At 43.6% G+C, this 17,429-nt stretch overlaps 1 protein-coding gene across 4 annotated transcripts in view; it reads left to right on the forward strand.

Moving 5' to 3' along the window:
- The window catches only part of LOC149274178 (2-oxoglutarate dehydrogenase-like, mitochondrial), a 37,007-nt gene extending 25,172 nt beyond the window's left edge, over nucleotides 1–11,835 (forward strand). For all 4 annotated transcript variants that reach the window (XM_089505719.1, XM_089505717.1, XM_089505720.1 and 1 more), the window contains 7 exons: nucleotides 1,320–1,498; nucleotides 2,906–2,977; nucleotides 9,371–9,496; nucleotides 9,584–9,656; nucleotides 10,709–10,872; nucleotides 11,437–11,591; nucleotides 11,712–11,835. In XM_089505719.1, the coding sequence (XP_089361845.1) occupies nucleotides 1,320–1,498; nucleotides 2,906–2,977; nucleotides 9,371–9,496; nucleotides 9,584–9,656; nucleotides 10,709–10,872; nucleotides 11,437–11,591; nucleotides 11,712–11,835 (893 nt within the window). The remainder of the gene's footprint in view (nucleotides 1–1,319; nucleotides 1,499–2,905; nucleotides 2,978–9,370; nucleotides 9,497–9,583; nucleotides 9,657–10,708; nucleotides 10,873–11,436; nucleotides 11,592–11,711) is intronic.
- The last annotated feature ends 5,594 nt before the right edge of the window (nucleotides 11,836–17,429 follow it).

A 17,429-nucleotide genomic window follows, 5' to 3' on the forward strand; every position in this document is an offset into this window, starting at 1 on the left:
GTGCCACGTCCCTGATGAGTGGCGCCCGGGGCAGATGGTCCTAAATACACCGCTGGTCTTGGCACATATACACTACATCTAAGAAGCCTTTTTCCGTTTCTGTAGCAGCAACCTATCAGTGCCTGATTTTGTGTCATGTGACATGTAAGCATTCCCGGCAAATATTACAAATGTTTTACTTGAGTAAATTTATTCTTTTCTGGAAAGGGTTTGGGCATCAAACTGGACTAGAAATAAGATTTAAAATAAACAAATAAATAAATAAATGTTAAATCTCCAGGGCAGCTGGTACCGCGTCTTTAAGGAGTTTTTCCCAGAGGCAATTTTAGCTGGTAATAGAGGAGATGACAGGTACATGACACCTGCCATTGAGATCTTACCGGCGACTTCCTTTGGCGTCGCTCTGTGTGAGGTGAATAACAATAGACGCCGGCCCTGTCCGTCATCCCAGCGAGATCCGCCGTGCACCTTGCTGTCGGGCATTAATTAAAGGATCTCCTCCAATATATTCACACATAGTTAGGGAGTGCGGTGGTGTTTCTAGAAGACGTTGCGCAATATCCACTGTATCAAAGGAGTCCAGTGTTGCAATATTGTCTGTGCGTGAATGAAAATGAACAGTTATGTTACTTTCTGTTTTCTGTTTTTTTAGCCGTGATTTATATTTCAAATATTATATATTTATTATTAAAAAAAAAAAAACATATTTAAAAAAAAAAATGATCATATCTTGCTGGAAAAAACTAAGAATCAAACAGGTACAATAATTTCCTAATTTAAATATAATAATAATGTTTATGGTGTATGTGTGTGTAATAAAAAAAATATATATAATATATATATATAAACAATTTTTGTAAGATTTGTGTTTTTTTTTTAATAAATGAGCTTTAATTTTCATATGTTAGAAAAAAAAATCAAAGATAGAATAATTACTAATTTAATGATAATGTTTTATATATCTATTATATAGATAAAAAAATATTTGGATTTTTTTTTTAATTTAGCTTACTTTTTTATATGCCGCTGGGAAAAACTAAGAATAATCACGAGAAAGTGGTATATTCCATTCTTTGCCATGGTGACAAAGGATTTTTTAAACTTTGCACTAGAATCACTTTTTTATACAGAATAATTAAGATATCTGCATTCTTAGTGGTTGGTTCATTCATTTATTAATGAATGCGTAAATGAATGAATGAATGAGTATGTATCACATGGATCAATCAATCTGATATTGTGGTCTGGCTCAATATATAATAAAAGTATATTTGAGGTAATTTAATTATTTTAATTCTTTTATCCTTCTCATCTCTCAGGATTTGAACTTGGCTTTGCCATGGCAAGCCCCAACGCCTTGGTACTGTGGGAAGCTCAGTTTGGAGATTTTCATAATACCGCCCAGTGCATAATCGATCAGTTCATCAGCTCAGGACAGGCCAAGTGGGTTCGGCACAATGGGATTGTCTTACTTTTACCCCATGGAATGGAAGGAATGGTGAGTCGGTGGCCGTAGCACGTCTGTTCAGCTGTCTGTCTTTCTCATTCTTTACGCAGCAATCAGAAGTTTAAATAATAGCGAGTGTCCCAGGAGAAGAAGCTCATGAATGATTCATTGAAAGCAATCTATTGTCCGGCCTAAAATCTGCTTGCGCTTTATGGAGGGCTGGATATTTAACTGGAACACGAGATTTATGACAAGTCCCAGCCGAGGCCGGCTTTAGAGAGTTTGTGTCATGACACTTCAGGAGTCTCAGGCTCTTCTCTATCACCCTGATTTACCTGATTTGCCCCCAACGTCCCTGTTATCTCCAGAGATTTCCATCATAGAACCATTTGGCCCGTCTAGCCGTAAAGACTAAGGCACCAAAGAACGATTCTGACGAATATTTTGTTTAGTTTTTGCTCTATTTGTTTTTTTAAATAACTAATTGTGTTTCCTGGCATTTCGGTTTCAGACGAAATTCTGATGGCTTTTTGTTGTCTCTCGCACACACTCTCACATTCACTCACTCTCTCACATTCACTCTCAATCTCTCTCTCTGCTGACTGCTTGCCCATCCCCGTCTTCCTTTCCGCACTTCTGCTTCTTCTTTTGCCTCCATTCGTTCTTCTCTCTTCTTTCTTTTTCCGCTTCTACCCTGTATCCGCTCTGTTAACGTGAAGGTTTGCGGAGAAGGTAGGAATGCTTCGAGAGAGATTGCGAATGAGATTGTGAGTAGGAGTGAAAATTCAAGGAAGATGGAAACGAAAATTCTGAGCTCTCTGCTTTGTTTTCATTTGGAAAAATTTCGTTAACATTCCCACGAATCTAAATGCGCAAGTCTAATAAAGACTCAAACCTTAAGCAGTCCTTCGACTTGTCTTAAATTCACAATATCTTTATGCCTATCCAATGCATGTTCTCTTACTGTATTGACCTCTATCGCTTCTGCTGGGGGGCTGTTCCATTTATCTACTACTGCGTAAAGTAAAACGTCTTTACGTTACATCTAAGCCCCTTTTTCTGGCGGGGTGTAAATCTAAGTTGCCACGCTGTTACTTAAAGGGTTAACTTCAACCAGTCCAATAGCGGATCTCCTTTACATTTGCTCTAAATGCTTTTACCTATGAAGTTAACCACAATTAACACATTAATACCTCCATGATGTTCCATGTATAATTGATGAAAACACCTGAATTCAAGCAGGGCTATTCTTGGCTTATTGCAGAGAATTATATCATATTAGGCCAAGTGTTATCAATCAGATCTCCTCGCCCAACGTTCCTGGGAAGCAATTTTAAGAGATGGCTTTGGAATCAATGGCTTCTTCGGACCTTTAGGGATTCGCTTCTATAGCCGCCTGTAATATGTTACCCCAGAACAGAGCTTCTGAATTCCTGATGTTCCTAATGTGATTACCAGGGGCCCGAGCATTCTTCAGCCAGACCCGAGAGGTTCCTGCAAATGAGCAACGATGACTCCGACGCTTATCCAGTAAGTTGATTTGTCTCCCATTATGCCGCTCTGCTTCTCGTCTCCCCGTCGCGCGTGGAAATTTTTTCTCTCGGGCTGCCGATTACCGTTTAGCTCAATATATTATGTCCTTGTTTTGGCTAGTAATGAAATCACGGTTACAGTTCCAGCAATAGCCACACAGCGCTGTATACAGTAATAACCCCCCAGCGCTGTATACAGTAATATAACCCCCAGCGCTGTATACAGTAATATAACCCCCCAGCGCTGTATACAGTAACATAACCCCCCAGCGCTGTATACAATAATATAACCCCCAGCGCTGTATACAGTAATATAACCCCCCAGCGCTGTATACAGTAACATAACCCCCCAGCGCTGTATACAATAATATAACCCCCCAGCGCTGTATACAGTAATATAACCCCCCAGCGCTGTATACAGTAATATAACCCCCAGCGCTGTATACAGTAATATAACCCCCCAGCGCTGTATACAGTAATATAACCCCCCAGCGCTGTATACAGTAATATAACCCCCCAGCGCTGTATACAGTAATATAACCCCCCAGCCCTGTATACAGTAATATAACCCCCAGCGCTGTATACAGTAATATAACCCCCAGCCCTGTATACAGTAACATAACCCCCAGCGCTGTATACAGTAATATAACCCCCAGTGCTGTATACAGTAATATAACCCCCCAGCGCAATATACAGTAATATAACCCCCAGCGCTGTATACAGTAATACCCCCCAGCTCTGTATACAGTAATATAACCCCCAGCCCTGTATACAGTAACATAACCCCCAGCACTGTATACAGTAATATAACCCCCAGCCCTGTATACAGTAACATAACCCCCAGCGCTGTATACAGTAATATAACCCCCAGCGCTGTATACAGTAATATAACCCCCAGCGCTGTATACAGTAATATAACCCCCCAGCGCTGTATACAGTAACATAACCCCCCAGCGCTGTATACAGTAACATAACCCCCCAGCGCTGTATACAGTAATATAACCCCCAGCGCTGTATACAGTAATATAACCCCCCAGCGCTGTATACAGTAATATAACCCCCAGCGCTGTATACAGTAATATAACCCCCAGCGCTGTATACAGTAATATAACCCCCCAGCGCTGTATACAGTAACATAACCCCCCAGCGCTGTATACAGTAACATAACCCCCCAGCGCTGTATACAGTAATATAACCCCCAGCGCTGTATACAGTAATATAACCCCCCCAGCGCTGTATATAGTAATATAACCCCCAGCGCTGTATACAGTAATATAACCCCCCAGCGCTGTATACAGTAATATAACCCCCCAGCGCTGTATACAGTAATATAACCCCCCAGCGCTGTATACAGTAATATAACCCCCCAGCGCTGTATACAGTAATATAACCCCCCAGCGCTGTATACAGTAATATAACCCCCCAGCGCTGTATACAGTAATATAACCCCCAGCGCTGTATACAGTAATATAACCCCCAGCGCTGTATACAATAATATAACCCCCCAGCGCTGTATACAGTAATATAACCCCCCAGCGCTGTATACAGTAATATAACCCCCCAGCGCTGTATACAGTAATATAACCCCCCAGCGCTGTATACAGTAATATAACCCCAGCGCTGTATACAGTAATATAACCCCCCAGCGCTGTATACAGTAATATAACCCCCCAGCGCTGTATACAGTAATATAACCCCCCAGCGCTGTATACAGTAATATAACCCCCCAGCGCTGTATACAGTAATATAACCCCCCAGCGCTGTATACAGTAATATAACCCCCCAGCGCTGTATACAGTAATATAACCCCCCAGCGCTGTATACAGTAATATAACCCCCCAGCGCTGTATACAGTAATATAACCCCCCAGCGCTGTATACAGTAATATAACCCCCCAGCGCTGTATACAGTAATATAACCCCCCAGCGCTGTATACAGTAATATAACCCCCCAGCGCTGTATACAGTAATATAACCCCCCAGCGCTGTATACAGTAATATAACCCCCAGCACTGTATACAGTAATATAACCCCCCAGCGCTGTATACAGTAATATAACCCCCAGCGCTGTATACAGTAATATAACCCCCAGCGCTGTATACAGTAATATAACCCCCCAGCGCTGTATACAGTAACATAACCCCCCAGCGCTGTATACAGTAACATAACCCCCCAGCGCTGTATACAGTAATATAACCCCCAGCGCTGTATACAGTAATATAACCCCCCCAGCGCTGTATATAGTAATATAACCCCCAGCGCTGTATACAGTAATATAACCCCCCAGCGCTGTATACAGTAATATAACCCCCCAGCGCTGTATACAGTAATATAACCCCCCAGCGCTGTATACAGTAATATAACCCCCCAGCGCTGTATACAGTAATATAACCCCCAGCGCTGTATACAGTAATATAACCCCCAGCGCTGTATACAATAATATAACCCCCCAGCGCTGTATACAGTAATATAACCCCCCAGCGCTGTATACAGTAATATAACCCCCCAGCGCTGTATACAGTAATATAACCCCCCAGCGCTGTATACAGTAATATAACCCCAGTGCTGTATACAGTAATATAACCCCCCAGCGCTGTATACAGTAATATAACCCCCCAGCGCTGTATACAGTAATATAACCCCCCAGCGCTGTATACAGTAATATAACCCCCCAGCGCTGTATACAGTAATATAACCCCCCAGCGCTGTATACAGTAATATAACCCCCCAGCGCTGTATACAGTAATATAACCCCCCAGCGCTGTATACAGTAATATAACCCCAGCGCTGTATACAGTAATATAACCCCCCAGCGCTGTATACAGTAATATAACCCCCCAGCGCTGTATACAGTAATATAACCCCCCAGCGCTGTATACAGTAATATAACCCCCCAGCGCTGTATACAGTAATATAACCCCCCAGCGCTGTATACAGTAATATAACCCCCCAGCGCTGTATACAGTAATATAACCCCAGCGCTGTATACAGTAATATAACCCCCCCAGCGCTGTATACAGTAATATAACCCCCAGCGCTGTATACAATAATATAACCCCCCAGCGCTGTATACAGTAATATAACCCCAGCGCTGTATACAGTAATATAACCCCCCCAGCGCTGTATACAGTAATATAACCCCCCCAGCGCTGTATACAGTAATATAACCCCCAGCGCTGTATACAGTAATATAACCCCCAGCGCTGTATACAGTAATATAACCCCCAGCGCTGTATACAGTAATATAACCCCCAGCGCTGTATACAGTAATATAACCCCCCAGCGCTGTATACAGTAATATAACCCCCAGCGCTGTATACAGTAATATAACCCCCAGCGCTGTATACAGTAATATAACCCCCAGCGCTGTATACAGTAATATAACCCCCCAGCGCTGTATACAGTAATATAATCCCCCGCGCTGTATACAGTAATATAACCCCCAGCGCTGTATACAGTAATATAACCCCCAGCGCTGTATACAGTAATAACCCCCAGCGCTGTATACAGTAATATAACCCCCAGCGCTGTATACTGTAATATAACCCCCCAGCGCTGTATACAGTAATATAACCCCCCCAGCGCTGTATACAGTAATATAACCCCCAGCGCTGTATACAGTAATATAACCCCCAGCGCTGTATACAGTAATATAACCCCCAGCGCTGTATACAGTAATAACCCCCAGCGCTGTATACAGTAATATAACCCCCAGCGCTGTATACTGTAATATAACCCCCCAGCGCTGTATACAGTAATATAACCCCCCCAGCGCTGTATACAGTAATATAACCCCCAGCGCTGTATACAGTAATATAACCCCCCAGCGCTGTATACAGTAATATAACCCCCAGCACTGTATACAGTAATATAACACCCCCCCCAGCGCTGTATACAGTAATATAACCCCCCAGCGCTGTATACAGTAATATAACCCCCAGCGCTGTATACAGTAATATAACCCCCCAGCGCTGTATACAGTAATATAACCCCCCAGCGCTGTATACAGTAATATAACCCCCCCAGCGCTGTATACAGTAATATAACCCCCCAGCGCTGTATACAGTAATATAACCCCCCAGCGCTGTATACAGTAATATAACCCCCCAGCGCTGTATACAGTAATATAACCCCCCCAGCGCTGTATACAGTAATATAACCCCCCCAGCGCTGTATATAGTAATATAACCCCCAGCGCTGTATACAGTAATATAACCCCCCCCAGCGCTGTATACAGTAATATAACCCCCCAGCGCTGTATACAGTAATATAACCCACAGCGCTGTATACAGTAATATAACCCCCCAGCGCTGTATACAGTAATAACCCCCAGCTCTGTATACAGTAATAACCCCCAGCGCTGTATACAGTAATATAACCCCCAGCGCTGTATACAGTAATATAACCCCCCAGCGCTGTATACAGTAATATAACCCCCAGCGCTGTATACAGTAATATAACCCCCCAGCGCTGTATACAGTAATATAACCCCCCCGCGCTGTATACAGTAATATAACCCCCCCAGCGCTGTATACAGTAATATAACCCCCCCCGCGCTGTATACAGTAATATAACCCCCCCAGCGCCGTATATAGTAATATAACCCCCAGCGCTGTATACAGTAATATAACCCCCAGCGCTGTATACAGCAATATAACCCCCAGCGCTGTATACAGTAATATAACCCCCCCAGCGCTGTATACAGTAATATAACCCCCCCAGCGCTGTATACAGTAATATAACCCCCCAGCGCTGTATACAGTAATATAACCCACAGCGCTGTATACAGTAATATAACCCCCCAGCGCTGTATACAGTAATAACCCCCAGCTCTGTATACTGTAATATAACCCCCAGCGTTGTATACAGTAATATAACCCCCAGCGCTGTATACAGTAATATAACCCCCCAGCGCCGTATACAGTAATATAACCCCCAGCGCCGTATACAGTAATATAACCCCCCAGCGCTGTATACAGTAATATAACCCCCCCGCGCTGTATACAGTAATATAACCCCCCCAGCGCTGTATACAGTAATATAACCCCCCCCGCGCTGTATACAGTAATATAACCCCCCCAGCGCCGTATATAGTAATATAACCCCCAGCGCTGTATACAGTAATATAACCCCCAGCGCTGTATACAGTAATATAACCCCCAGCGCTGTATACAGCAATATAACCCCCAGCGCTGTATACAGTAATATAACCCCCCCCAGCGCTGTATACAGTAATATAACCCCCAGCGCTGTATACAGTAATATAACCCCCCCCCAGCGCTGTATACAGTAATATAATAATCTGTTACTAAATGTAAAATGACGGTGGGATTTTACATTACGTGTCGCTAGATGGGGAAAGAAAAACAATTATGGAGGCCTCAGTTGTACAGAATTTTCTGATGCCACGTATTTAACCTCTGTGTGTCAACAAAGGGATGTTTGGGGTCGTAATCTGTATTCCGATAAAAAAAACAAAAACAGTAACTTCATATTGAATAGTCATAAAATGTGAGTATTTTGCTGTAGGCTTTGTTGGCGATGCATGTATTATTGGTGCAGCCAATGGGTGGCCTGATAATCAATACTGTTGACAAAAACCATGCTCTATGACCCAAAGGCAGTTTATTTTATATTCATTTGGTTTCGTGGAAAGGCATTGATGCCGTTGCTCTCTGGGCGACCGGCGAACATTAAGTTTAACTAATTATGACCTCCCAGTAAGTAATTGTAGTATTTCTCCAGGACCCCTTCCTCGTAATTCGTAATTTCCCCTCCACTTCTCTCGCACACCACTAACCCTAGGCTTATCCTTAACACTCAAAAGGGGTAGGATAAAAGCGCTAAAAGCAATAAAAAAAATAAAAAATAAAAAAATAATAATAATAATAAAAAAAAAAAAAGTCCTTTTTAAAACAAAGTTATTGTAGACGTAGCAGCAGAACCACTTGCCAAGGTTTCCTCTTGTTGGCTTGGACAGGTAGAGTAGTGGCTGCGCTCTCACGGATGTGAATATGTGAAAGAAAGAGAAACACAACAGTGCAATATGTCTCAAAGCTTCTTTTTTTGTAAAATGAAGGCCGCAAGTGGCTACTCACATTTGGGGGGGGCTTCTTCAGTTAGCCACAAAGTATGCGCTTGGGCGATATAATCCTCGCCCGTTTTAGCGCGCCCTGCAAATTGGACATTTAGGAACCTGAATTTAGGCTTGGGCTTAGGCCTTCAACAAAATCAAAACATTTGAACCCCCCTCCGTTTGTCACAAAACTTTACATCTCCTTTAAACTGGCTTATCCTTCTTGGCTTGAGGTGATGAGGAAGGAATCGACTGGGAATATCTCAACGTGCTAATGTAGATGATGATAAAATTCATGAAAACAATACATTTTCAGGACTTTACTCAAGACTTTGAAGTTTCGCAACTCTATGACTGCAACTGGATCGTTGTAAATTGTTCTACGCCCGCAACTTACTTTCACGTTCTACGGAGACAAATTTTGCTGCCATTCCGAAAACCAGTGAGTATGATAAAGACCGGGAAAGTGAGACGTAATATCGCGTCACATCGGCTTCTAATAAATCCGCGTTCCTGGGTTCATTTCCAGCTGATCATCTTCACGCCAAAATCTTTGTTGAGGCACCCAGAGGCCAAATCGAGCTTCGATGACATGAAAACAGGTGAGTAGGATCTACAGGTAAATGCTGGTTCTGTACCACCTCTTCCTTCAATCTATGCATAGGGGGGACATCCCACTACTGACCCCTGCGCTCCTCATTGATGGAGCTTGAGGGATGTCGCTGAGATAAAAGAGTAGGGCTGGCTTCAAATCACCTTGAAAGTGGGGAGAAGAGGTTGGAACCCACCAGGAGATGAAACACGCGGACTCTGATCTCTAGAAAGTCGAGATGTAGTCTGGAGAGATCTTAAGTAGTTATCTAACCAACTAGGTTTAGACGATGGCCACCAGACGTAACATTTCTCCTCTCTTGTACCAGGTAGACCAGAGGGTCCCTGCCCATTGTCGCCATCTACCTCGCACTCTGAGCTGGCTACGGATGGGCAGCTGCTCTGGTTTTCAGAGTCAACTATAGTCCCTCCGCCGAAAGTGTCCCATGAACCAGGTCACAAGGAAGGACACAATACGCCGGTCAGGACACGGAACAGGGACACACTTAATTGGGGAAAGCTGGCCTTTTGTGGGTAGTAAGAATAATGTTACCTGGTTGAACTGATCAGGAAAGCGAATTGAACTGCCCACCAGTATCTCCAGCCAATGGATATCAAGTACCTGGGGAGTGGAGACCAATCAGTTTGATCAAACAGTGCAGAAAGATAACCAATAAGAATGTGGCGGCATGTTGGGGATGGACGGGGAAATTGAAGCAAAACAACCAATAGCCACATATCCGGGGGGGGGGGGGGGTTGAGACTTCATTTTGAAAGTGATTGCTGGGCATAGGCACTGGGACTTTGGGAAAACGTTACCCACCGCAGAGAACCTCTACTTTTCTCAAATCCTACATGTTATTACAAACATGATATACAAACAATCCAAATATAATATCTTCTTATTAAAAAAATATTCCTATAGGGGTTTTTAACTTGAAGCCCGTGTGTCCCACCGTCGATTTAAAAAACAGTGAAGAACGGCCATGACGTTTTTCCAAAGGTTAAAGCCCTTACCGCCAGTCTTAATGAGGGGGAATAAAACTCTTCCCGTATTCTCAAGGTACAAACTTCCAGCGAATGATTCCTGAAAGAGGACCGGCTTCCCAGAATCCTCTGGGTGTTAAAAGGGTCGTTTTCTGCACCGGGAAAGTCTATTATGAGCTTGTCAAGGAGAGACACCTTAAAGGCATGGATAATCAAGTGGCAATTACGAGACTGGAGCAGGTAAAGTAGCGTCTGGACGATTCTGTTCATACCTGATCTAATAAATGTGAGGGCGAAATCTGGTTAAAGAACGCCAGATGTTATTGGTGTTGTGGCTAGTCTGCTAATATATTTCATTTTGTGCTTCAAAGGGTTATTAGTATAGACCTGAAACTGATTTAAGATGGTAACGGACCATAATAAGTTGTCTGGAATAATATGACAGCCTGTGGATACATTAGTACTCAATGGAAATATATTGGAGGATTTAGAGGGGCAAACATCCCTCAAACAGCCCCACCAATTGCTAATAAAGTAATTAGAATAATAGTTTTGGGGTTTTTTACCTGTAAGAAAAGTTCTTCAAGCTGGCAGGAAAATGCTTCCATTGAAATCAATGGAAACACTTTCTACGCGTGCCTGGGGGGGGGGGGGGGGTAATAAGAAGTTCAACATTTTCCATTGGCTTAAAAGAGTTAAGATGGGTTATATTGGTCATGTGGAAACAAAACGGCACATAATGTGTTAATGGTCCCTATGACAACGATGAAGTAAAATGTCGACGTCTATGATGTCATCACACAGATATCCCCGTTTCCATTTGATCTGGTGAAGGAAGAGGTCGAGAAGTATGCTGCGGCCGAGCTGGTGTGGTGCCAGGAGGAGCACAAGAACATGGGCTATTACGACTACATAAAACCCCGCTTTCTGACCCTTCTGGACCACAAAAGACCCATCTGGTAAACGGATGACGACGTGAAATTCTGCGTGCCATCAACATTCTAACACAGAAAATTTACGAAGCGTTTTAATTGAATCATTGAGCCCCTTGCCTTTTTATTCTTTATCTTTTTATCCAGGTACGTTGGCCGAGATCCAGCCACGGCTTCGGCAACTGGGAATAAGAACACTCACCTTGTAGAGTTACGAAGGTTTTTAGATGCTGCCTTCTGCTTGCATTCTTTCAAAGGGAAGATATTCTAATGCGGTAGGCCGAGGAACTCGATTAACTTGGAAGAATAACGTAGCGATGAATTAGTACATGATATGAATGCCTCCGAATAAATAACATTTTCAATATCCATTTTTTTTCGCTCATTTTTTTTTCTTCTGGTTTTGCGGTCAAAAAACTTGTAAAGTGACCGAAATTATTACTACCTGATAAGGATTTTTTTTAATTTTATTTTATTGTATTTTTTTTTAAAATTTATTTCCACTTCCAGCTCTGCCATTTTAATATCGTAGAAACATTACTTTGGAAGCACTTAACCAATTCTGGCATCAGAACGAAATTGCACCCCAAAAAATTTTAGTCTTAAATAACAGGGGCGTAACTAGAAGCCTCAGGGCCCCAGTGCGAGAATCTGTTAAGGCCTCCCCCCAACCCAATCTACCCTTCTCTCACACCATCTACCCCCTCTCCCCCCCTTCTCAGGCTATCTACCCTATCCCTACCCCCTTCTATCTACATTTTTTTGTTTGTTTTTATTTCCTTTTATTCGCCAATCTGACCCCCCCCCCAGTTATCCACATCTGCCCCAGGCTTGCCACTCTGCCCCCTGATATGCCTTTTAACCCCCTATATGCCTCTCTGCCTCCAGAAATGCCTTATACCCCTATACGCCACTCTGGTTAAAAGGCATATAATGGGACAGAGTGGCATATAGGGGGGTATAAGGCATTTCTGGAGGCAGAGTGGCATATAGGGGGTTAAAAGGCATTTATAGAGACAGAGTGGTATATAGGGGTTAAAAGGCATTTATAGAGGCAGAGTGTCTCCGGAAATGCCTTTTAACCACCTATATGCCACTCTGCCTCTATAAATGCCTTTTAACCCTTATATACCACTCTGTCTCTATAAATGCCTTTTAACCCCCTATATGCCACTCTGCCTCCAGAAATGCCTTTTAACCCCTATATACCAGAGTGGCATAAAGGGGGTTAAAAGGCATATCATGGGGCACTCTGCCTCCAGAAAAGCCTTATGCCCCCCTATATGCCACTCTGCCTCCAGAAATGCCTTTTAACCCCTATATACCAGAGTGGCATAAAGGGGGTTAAAAGGCATATCATGGGGCACTCTGCCTCCAGAAAAGCCTTATGCCCCCCTATATGCCACTCTGCCTCCCCGATATGCTTTATACCCCCCTATATGCCACTCTGCCCCATGATATGCCTTTTAATCCCCTATATGCCACCCTGCCTCCAGATATGCCTTTTGACCCCCTATATGTCACTCTGCATCCAGAAATGCCTTATACCCCTATATGCCACTCTGGGGGGGGTTAAAAGGCATATCATGGGGCAGAGTGGCATATAGGGGGGTATAGGGCATTTCTGGAGGCAGAGTGGCATAAAGGGGGACACACTTACATACACACACATGCCGATTTTTTAGTTTTTTGTTTTTAACAAATACAAAAAAATATTATACAGTACAAAAAATACATTGGTTTACTGACCTTCTACTTCTCTTCACTTCCGTCCTCTGGTAGCTGCACACTGTTCTCCTCTATGCTGACAGGAAGTCACTGACCTGACATCCGGTGCTCCAGCAGTCTGAGTGCGAGGGGGGCGGAGCTTTCACCCCTCACGCTGCTCCCATCACTAGGCGGCCATCGCACACGGACGCTGGGTGCTGATGCCGCCGGCCGGCGCTGCTTTAATACATTTTTAAATTTAATATGGCAAGCCGGACCAGCTTGCCATATTAAATTAAAAAAACTAGTATTATAGTAGCGCCGGACGGCCGCATCAGCACCCAGCGGCCGCTTAGATTAGATTTCGGGCAGCCTGGGGGGCAATTGTCCCCCTGCCCAGCCCGCCCCTGGCGCCGGAGGCAGCTTCCAATCCCGCTCCGCCAGCCGAATCTGCGGGCCCACCGGGAAATTTCCCGGTATCCCGGTGGGCCAGTCCGGCCCTGCTTGGGCCCCCTTGAGTGGCAGAACTCCAGGGCCCGGTCGCAGCCTACTAGTTGATTCTTGCAGTTTCTTGGCTTTTTTTGGACCGAAACGAGGTCACAGCCGCTCCGCCATTTTTCTTTCCACATTACTCGTAGTTATTAGTGGAAATATAACATATCTCCTGGTCAAGGGATATACATTTTTCTTTGCTTTCGCAATTTCCATTAAACGTTCTAAAGCCATCTACAGCAACGTGTTACTTGGATCGCTAAGTGAAACCTCTCAGTTTCCATCAGAGTAAAAAAAAAAATATATACCATCAATTAGCAATTAGTCCAGTTCACATCATTTTCAAACGGCCTGTGGAACTCAATCTGCCTAATTTGTGTGTTCCGAGCCGGTAAGCGATTAATTTTTTTCCCTCCTCATTAAAACATTAGCGTCCAGAAGAAGAAATGAGATGTTTCATTAAGAGTTTCCATCTAGTGTATTTCTGAGAATTTTAAAGGGGTGGGCAGCACGTTGAACGCAAACTGTTGAACAACAAATCCCTTGACTCTCGGCGAGGATTCGGTTGGAACGTGAGGGTCGTGGGAGTTGTAGCTCAATAAGTAAGCTACCCGCATGTCCTTCATGGTAAAACCAAACCACGCATCTGCTTCATTAATGGTGTCGAGAGAAGGCTTTACATTGTTTGAGAGTCTCATTTGGGTTAAAGTCCCACTGATTCAGCTCCTTGGTGGAGGGTGACAACCTAGGCTGTTGTCCTCTGGTGACCAGTTTTTTTTTTGTTTTGCTCCCCAACAACACAGGTGGAGCTTGCCTTCCACCTTGTGGAACACTCTCCCGGAAACAGAGGTTAAGGCTCTTGTGGGGGGTGACAGAGAAAGGGCTCAAATGAAAGCGGACACAACGCAATGACGTTCTAGTGATGCCGCTGAAGTATCCTTCAGCAAAAGTCACAGCGCAAAAAAAAATTGAGCCAGATGAGGGTATTTCCCAGTTATCTTTGTGTACGTTTGTTCTACCTGGAAGATACATCTGGTCTGCTTTGCCCAAATGACCTTAGGGGTGGAGAGGAGCCCCAACAAAGCATGGCTAACTGGGCAGGCGTACTTTCTGGAAAAAAAGGCACTATTGCTGGGTAGACCTGGTTCCTGCTGCCTACACGACCCTAACACTAGGCACCAAAAATGCTGTACAACTCTTCAAAACTCTCTTGGGTTCGGTCCATGGAGCAGGAAGCACACCGCCAAGAGAGGCTCTATCACCCAATAGGGCGATCTGTCCATGAGTAACCAAGAACTTGTTGGGGTGGAAGATCACGGAAGCTGGCCCTCCATAATCTATGGTGAAGTCATGGAGTTGCAATGATCAACTCCCCTGCCTGTTTTAGTGAATAAATCCCAATATTTGAACAAATACACATAATATGGATTATCTGGCTTTAGACAAGATGGTCTATTACAATAGCAAAGACAAAGAACGCGGTACACGGATGGCCTTGATAGCCACATGCCAATTCCATGCATGTTGGGAGGCTGTTCCATTTAGCTCTAGTTTAAGATTATGACCCATTGTTAGAACATTTCTCGTCTGAACGCTCTCCAGAACATCCATATCCTTCTGGGGAAAACCTTCAGAACTGTACGCAGTACTCCATCTCTCAAGCTTTTAATGCCTCGAGCCATACAACCAAGCGCCCTGCTTTCTTTATCCGATGCTTTGTTGCAGGGCGTTGTGATTAATGTACTGACGTCCTTTTGTTTATGGCTGCTTCATGGTGCCAGGCATCGCTTTACATGCGGTGGTCAGCAACATACTTGATATCATTTATTGTCTTTTGTTGTGAATTGGTGCTGATGGAGACTTCTTATAAAGTTATAATAGTTCTGAGAAGATTGCTCCACTAGTCATGACCTTTCTTGATACGAGACAAGTCATGCAGCTACATGGGGTGCCCTATTATGGAGCAGAGTGGGGCAATTGCCCCAGGCAGCACTTTTGAAGAGGCGGCGCCTTTTTTTTTTTATTGTTTTTTTTTTAAGCAGGGGAGAGAGAGGGGCACAGAGTGGTTTTCGCTTATCAAGTTGTCAGAACCCGCTCAGCGCCCCTCTCTCTCCTCTGCGAGCCCTCTAACTCGGTCTCGGTGCCGGCTTGTAATGCTGAGCGCCGGAATATGACGTCATTTCCGGCGCTCAGCAGTGAAGCAGCGCGCACCGCGGCAGAGCAGGGAGACTCTCGCCGCAGGACTGCTGGAAGGTAAGTGAAGTACAAAGGGGGGGTAGATAGGGTAGATAATAGGGAGGGAGGGGGCCGCATTTCAAACTTCGCCCCAGGCGGCATTATGTCTTGGGCCGGCCCTGCCTGGGGCAGTAGGGTGTAGTTACCCAATGGATCCAGAACGCATGGAAGCCAATAAGGTACCTGATGAGGGTGAAGAGAACTATACCTAAATGGACATTCTAAAAAATGATATGCTATGTGCTTGCGTGGCACGACAAAGGTCTTTCTTGCCTTGGTGCTATCGGGTTTAGGACTGGCCCTACTACCAACCTGCTGTTCTACCCAAGTTAATCCGATCCTGTTACTTACAAGCATGGAATTCAGTTCAGGCAATGAAATTGAGCACGCCGTGAAACGTCCCTGTGTGCTCGGCGGGTTGATCAATATGTTTTGTACGAGAGCCCTACCACATCAAGTATTTTTTATCGAGTAATTACCGTGTAGGCTTTAAATTAACTACAGAGGCGAGAACACCGGGGGCTCGTGTTACATTTTCATTCTGAATAAAGAAACTCGAGGACTCTGTTTAATATTGCTTCCTTTTTTTTTTACTTGTCAACATATTGTAAATGGATCTAAGCAAAACACTATTTCATTTCTATTTTTTTTATTTTTTTTTCCCGCTGATGCATTTTTAACAATATTTTCGACCCAAAGTGTATTATTTATTTATTCCTCCTTGGGAAAAAACATTTAAAATAGAACCTTAAAGGGGTGCTTTTTAATTGTTGGTAAGATAAATGGTCCTACGATGGAATTTGGAATTCTCGTCTTTCATGTCAGCTCCTGGCACCTTAACCCTTTCCTTGCCGAGGCTTTTTAGTGCCAGATGTACAGTATGTTTCTTGCCATTTTTTTTTTTTTAGATGATTATTTTTTTAATTTTTTTTTTTTTTTTACCATACGTGGCTTTATTCGAGATCCCCCTTTCCAGTGTTTGATGAACCCACGGAAATTATACGTCGCTTTTTTTCAGAAAAAAATAGGAAACCGCAGAAACATGCAAAAAAAAAAAATTGTTCAATTTTTTTTTGGGAATTTCATCTACATGGTAGGTGCCACTAATGAACAACGACCCAATTTATGTAAAATCCCATGATTACAGACATTTCCCACATACATATTCTTTATGATCTAGAGGGCCACATCAATCCCTTACGTAGCACCGTATAGGGTAGTATTTTAATACTTCTGGGTTAACGAGTCTGGGACTATTGAACGGGGGAGGGGCATCATCATTTTTACATGTCATGCTAGGGTAACGGGATTATATATATATAGATAGATCTAATACTTTTAGGAATCTCTTGTGCATCTTATGTATGCCAGTTATGTCACAATGACATCACTGATCTCACTGTATTGTTTATTTATTTTTATTTTTTTTCA

This window comes from Sceloporus occidentalis, unplaced genomic scaffold (assembly GCF_023333645.1).
Source record: "Sceloporus occidentalis isolate IW3139 unplaced genomic scaffold, rSceOcc1.0.p SCAF_344, whole genome shotgun sequence".
Taxonomy (NCBI): Eukaryota; Metazoa; Chordata; class Lepidosauria; order Squamata; family Phrynosomatidae; genus Sceloporus; species Sceloporus occidentalis.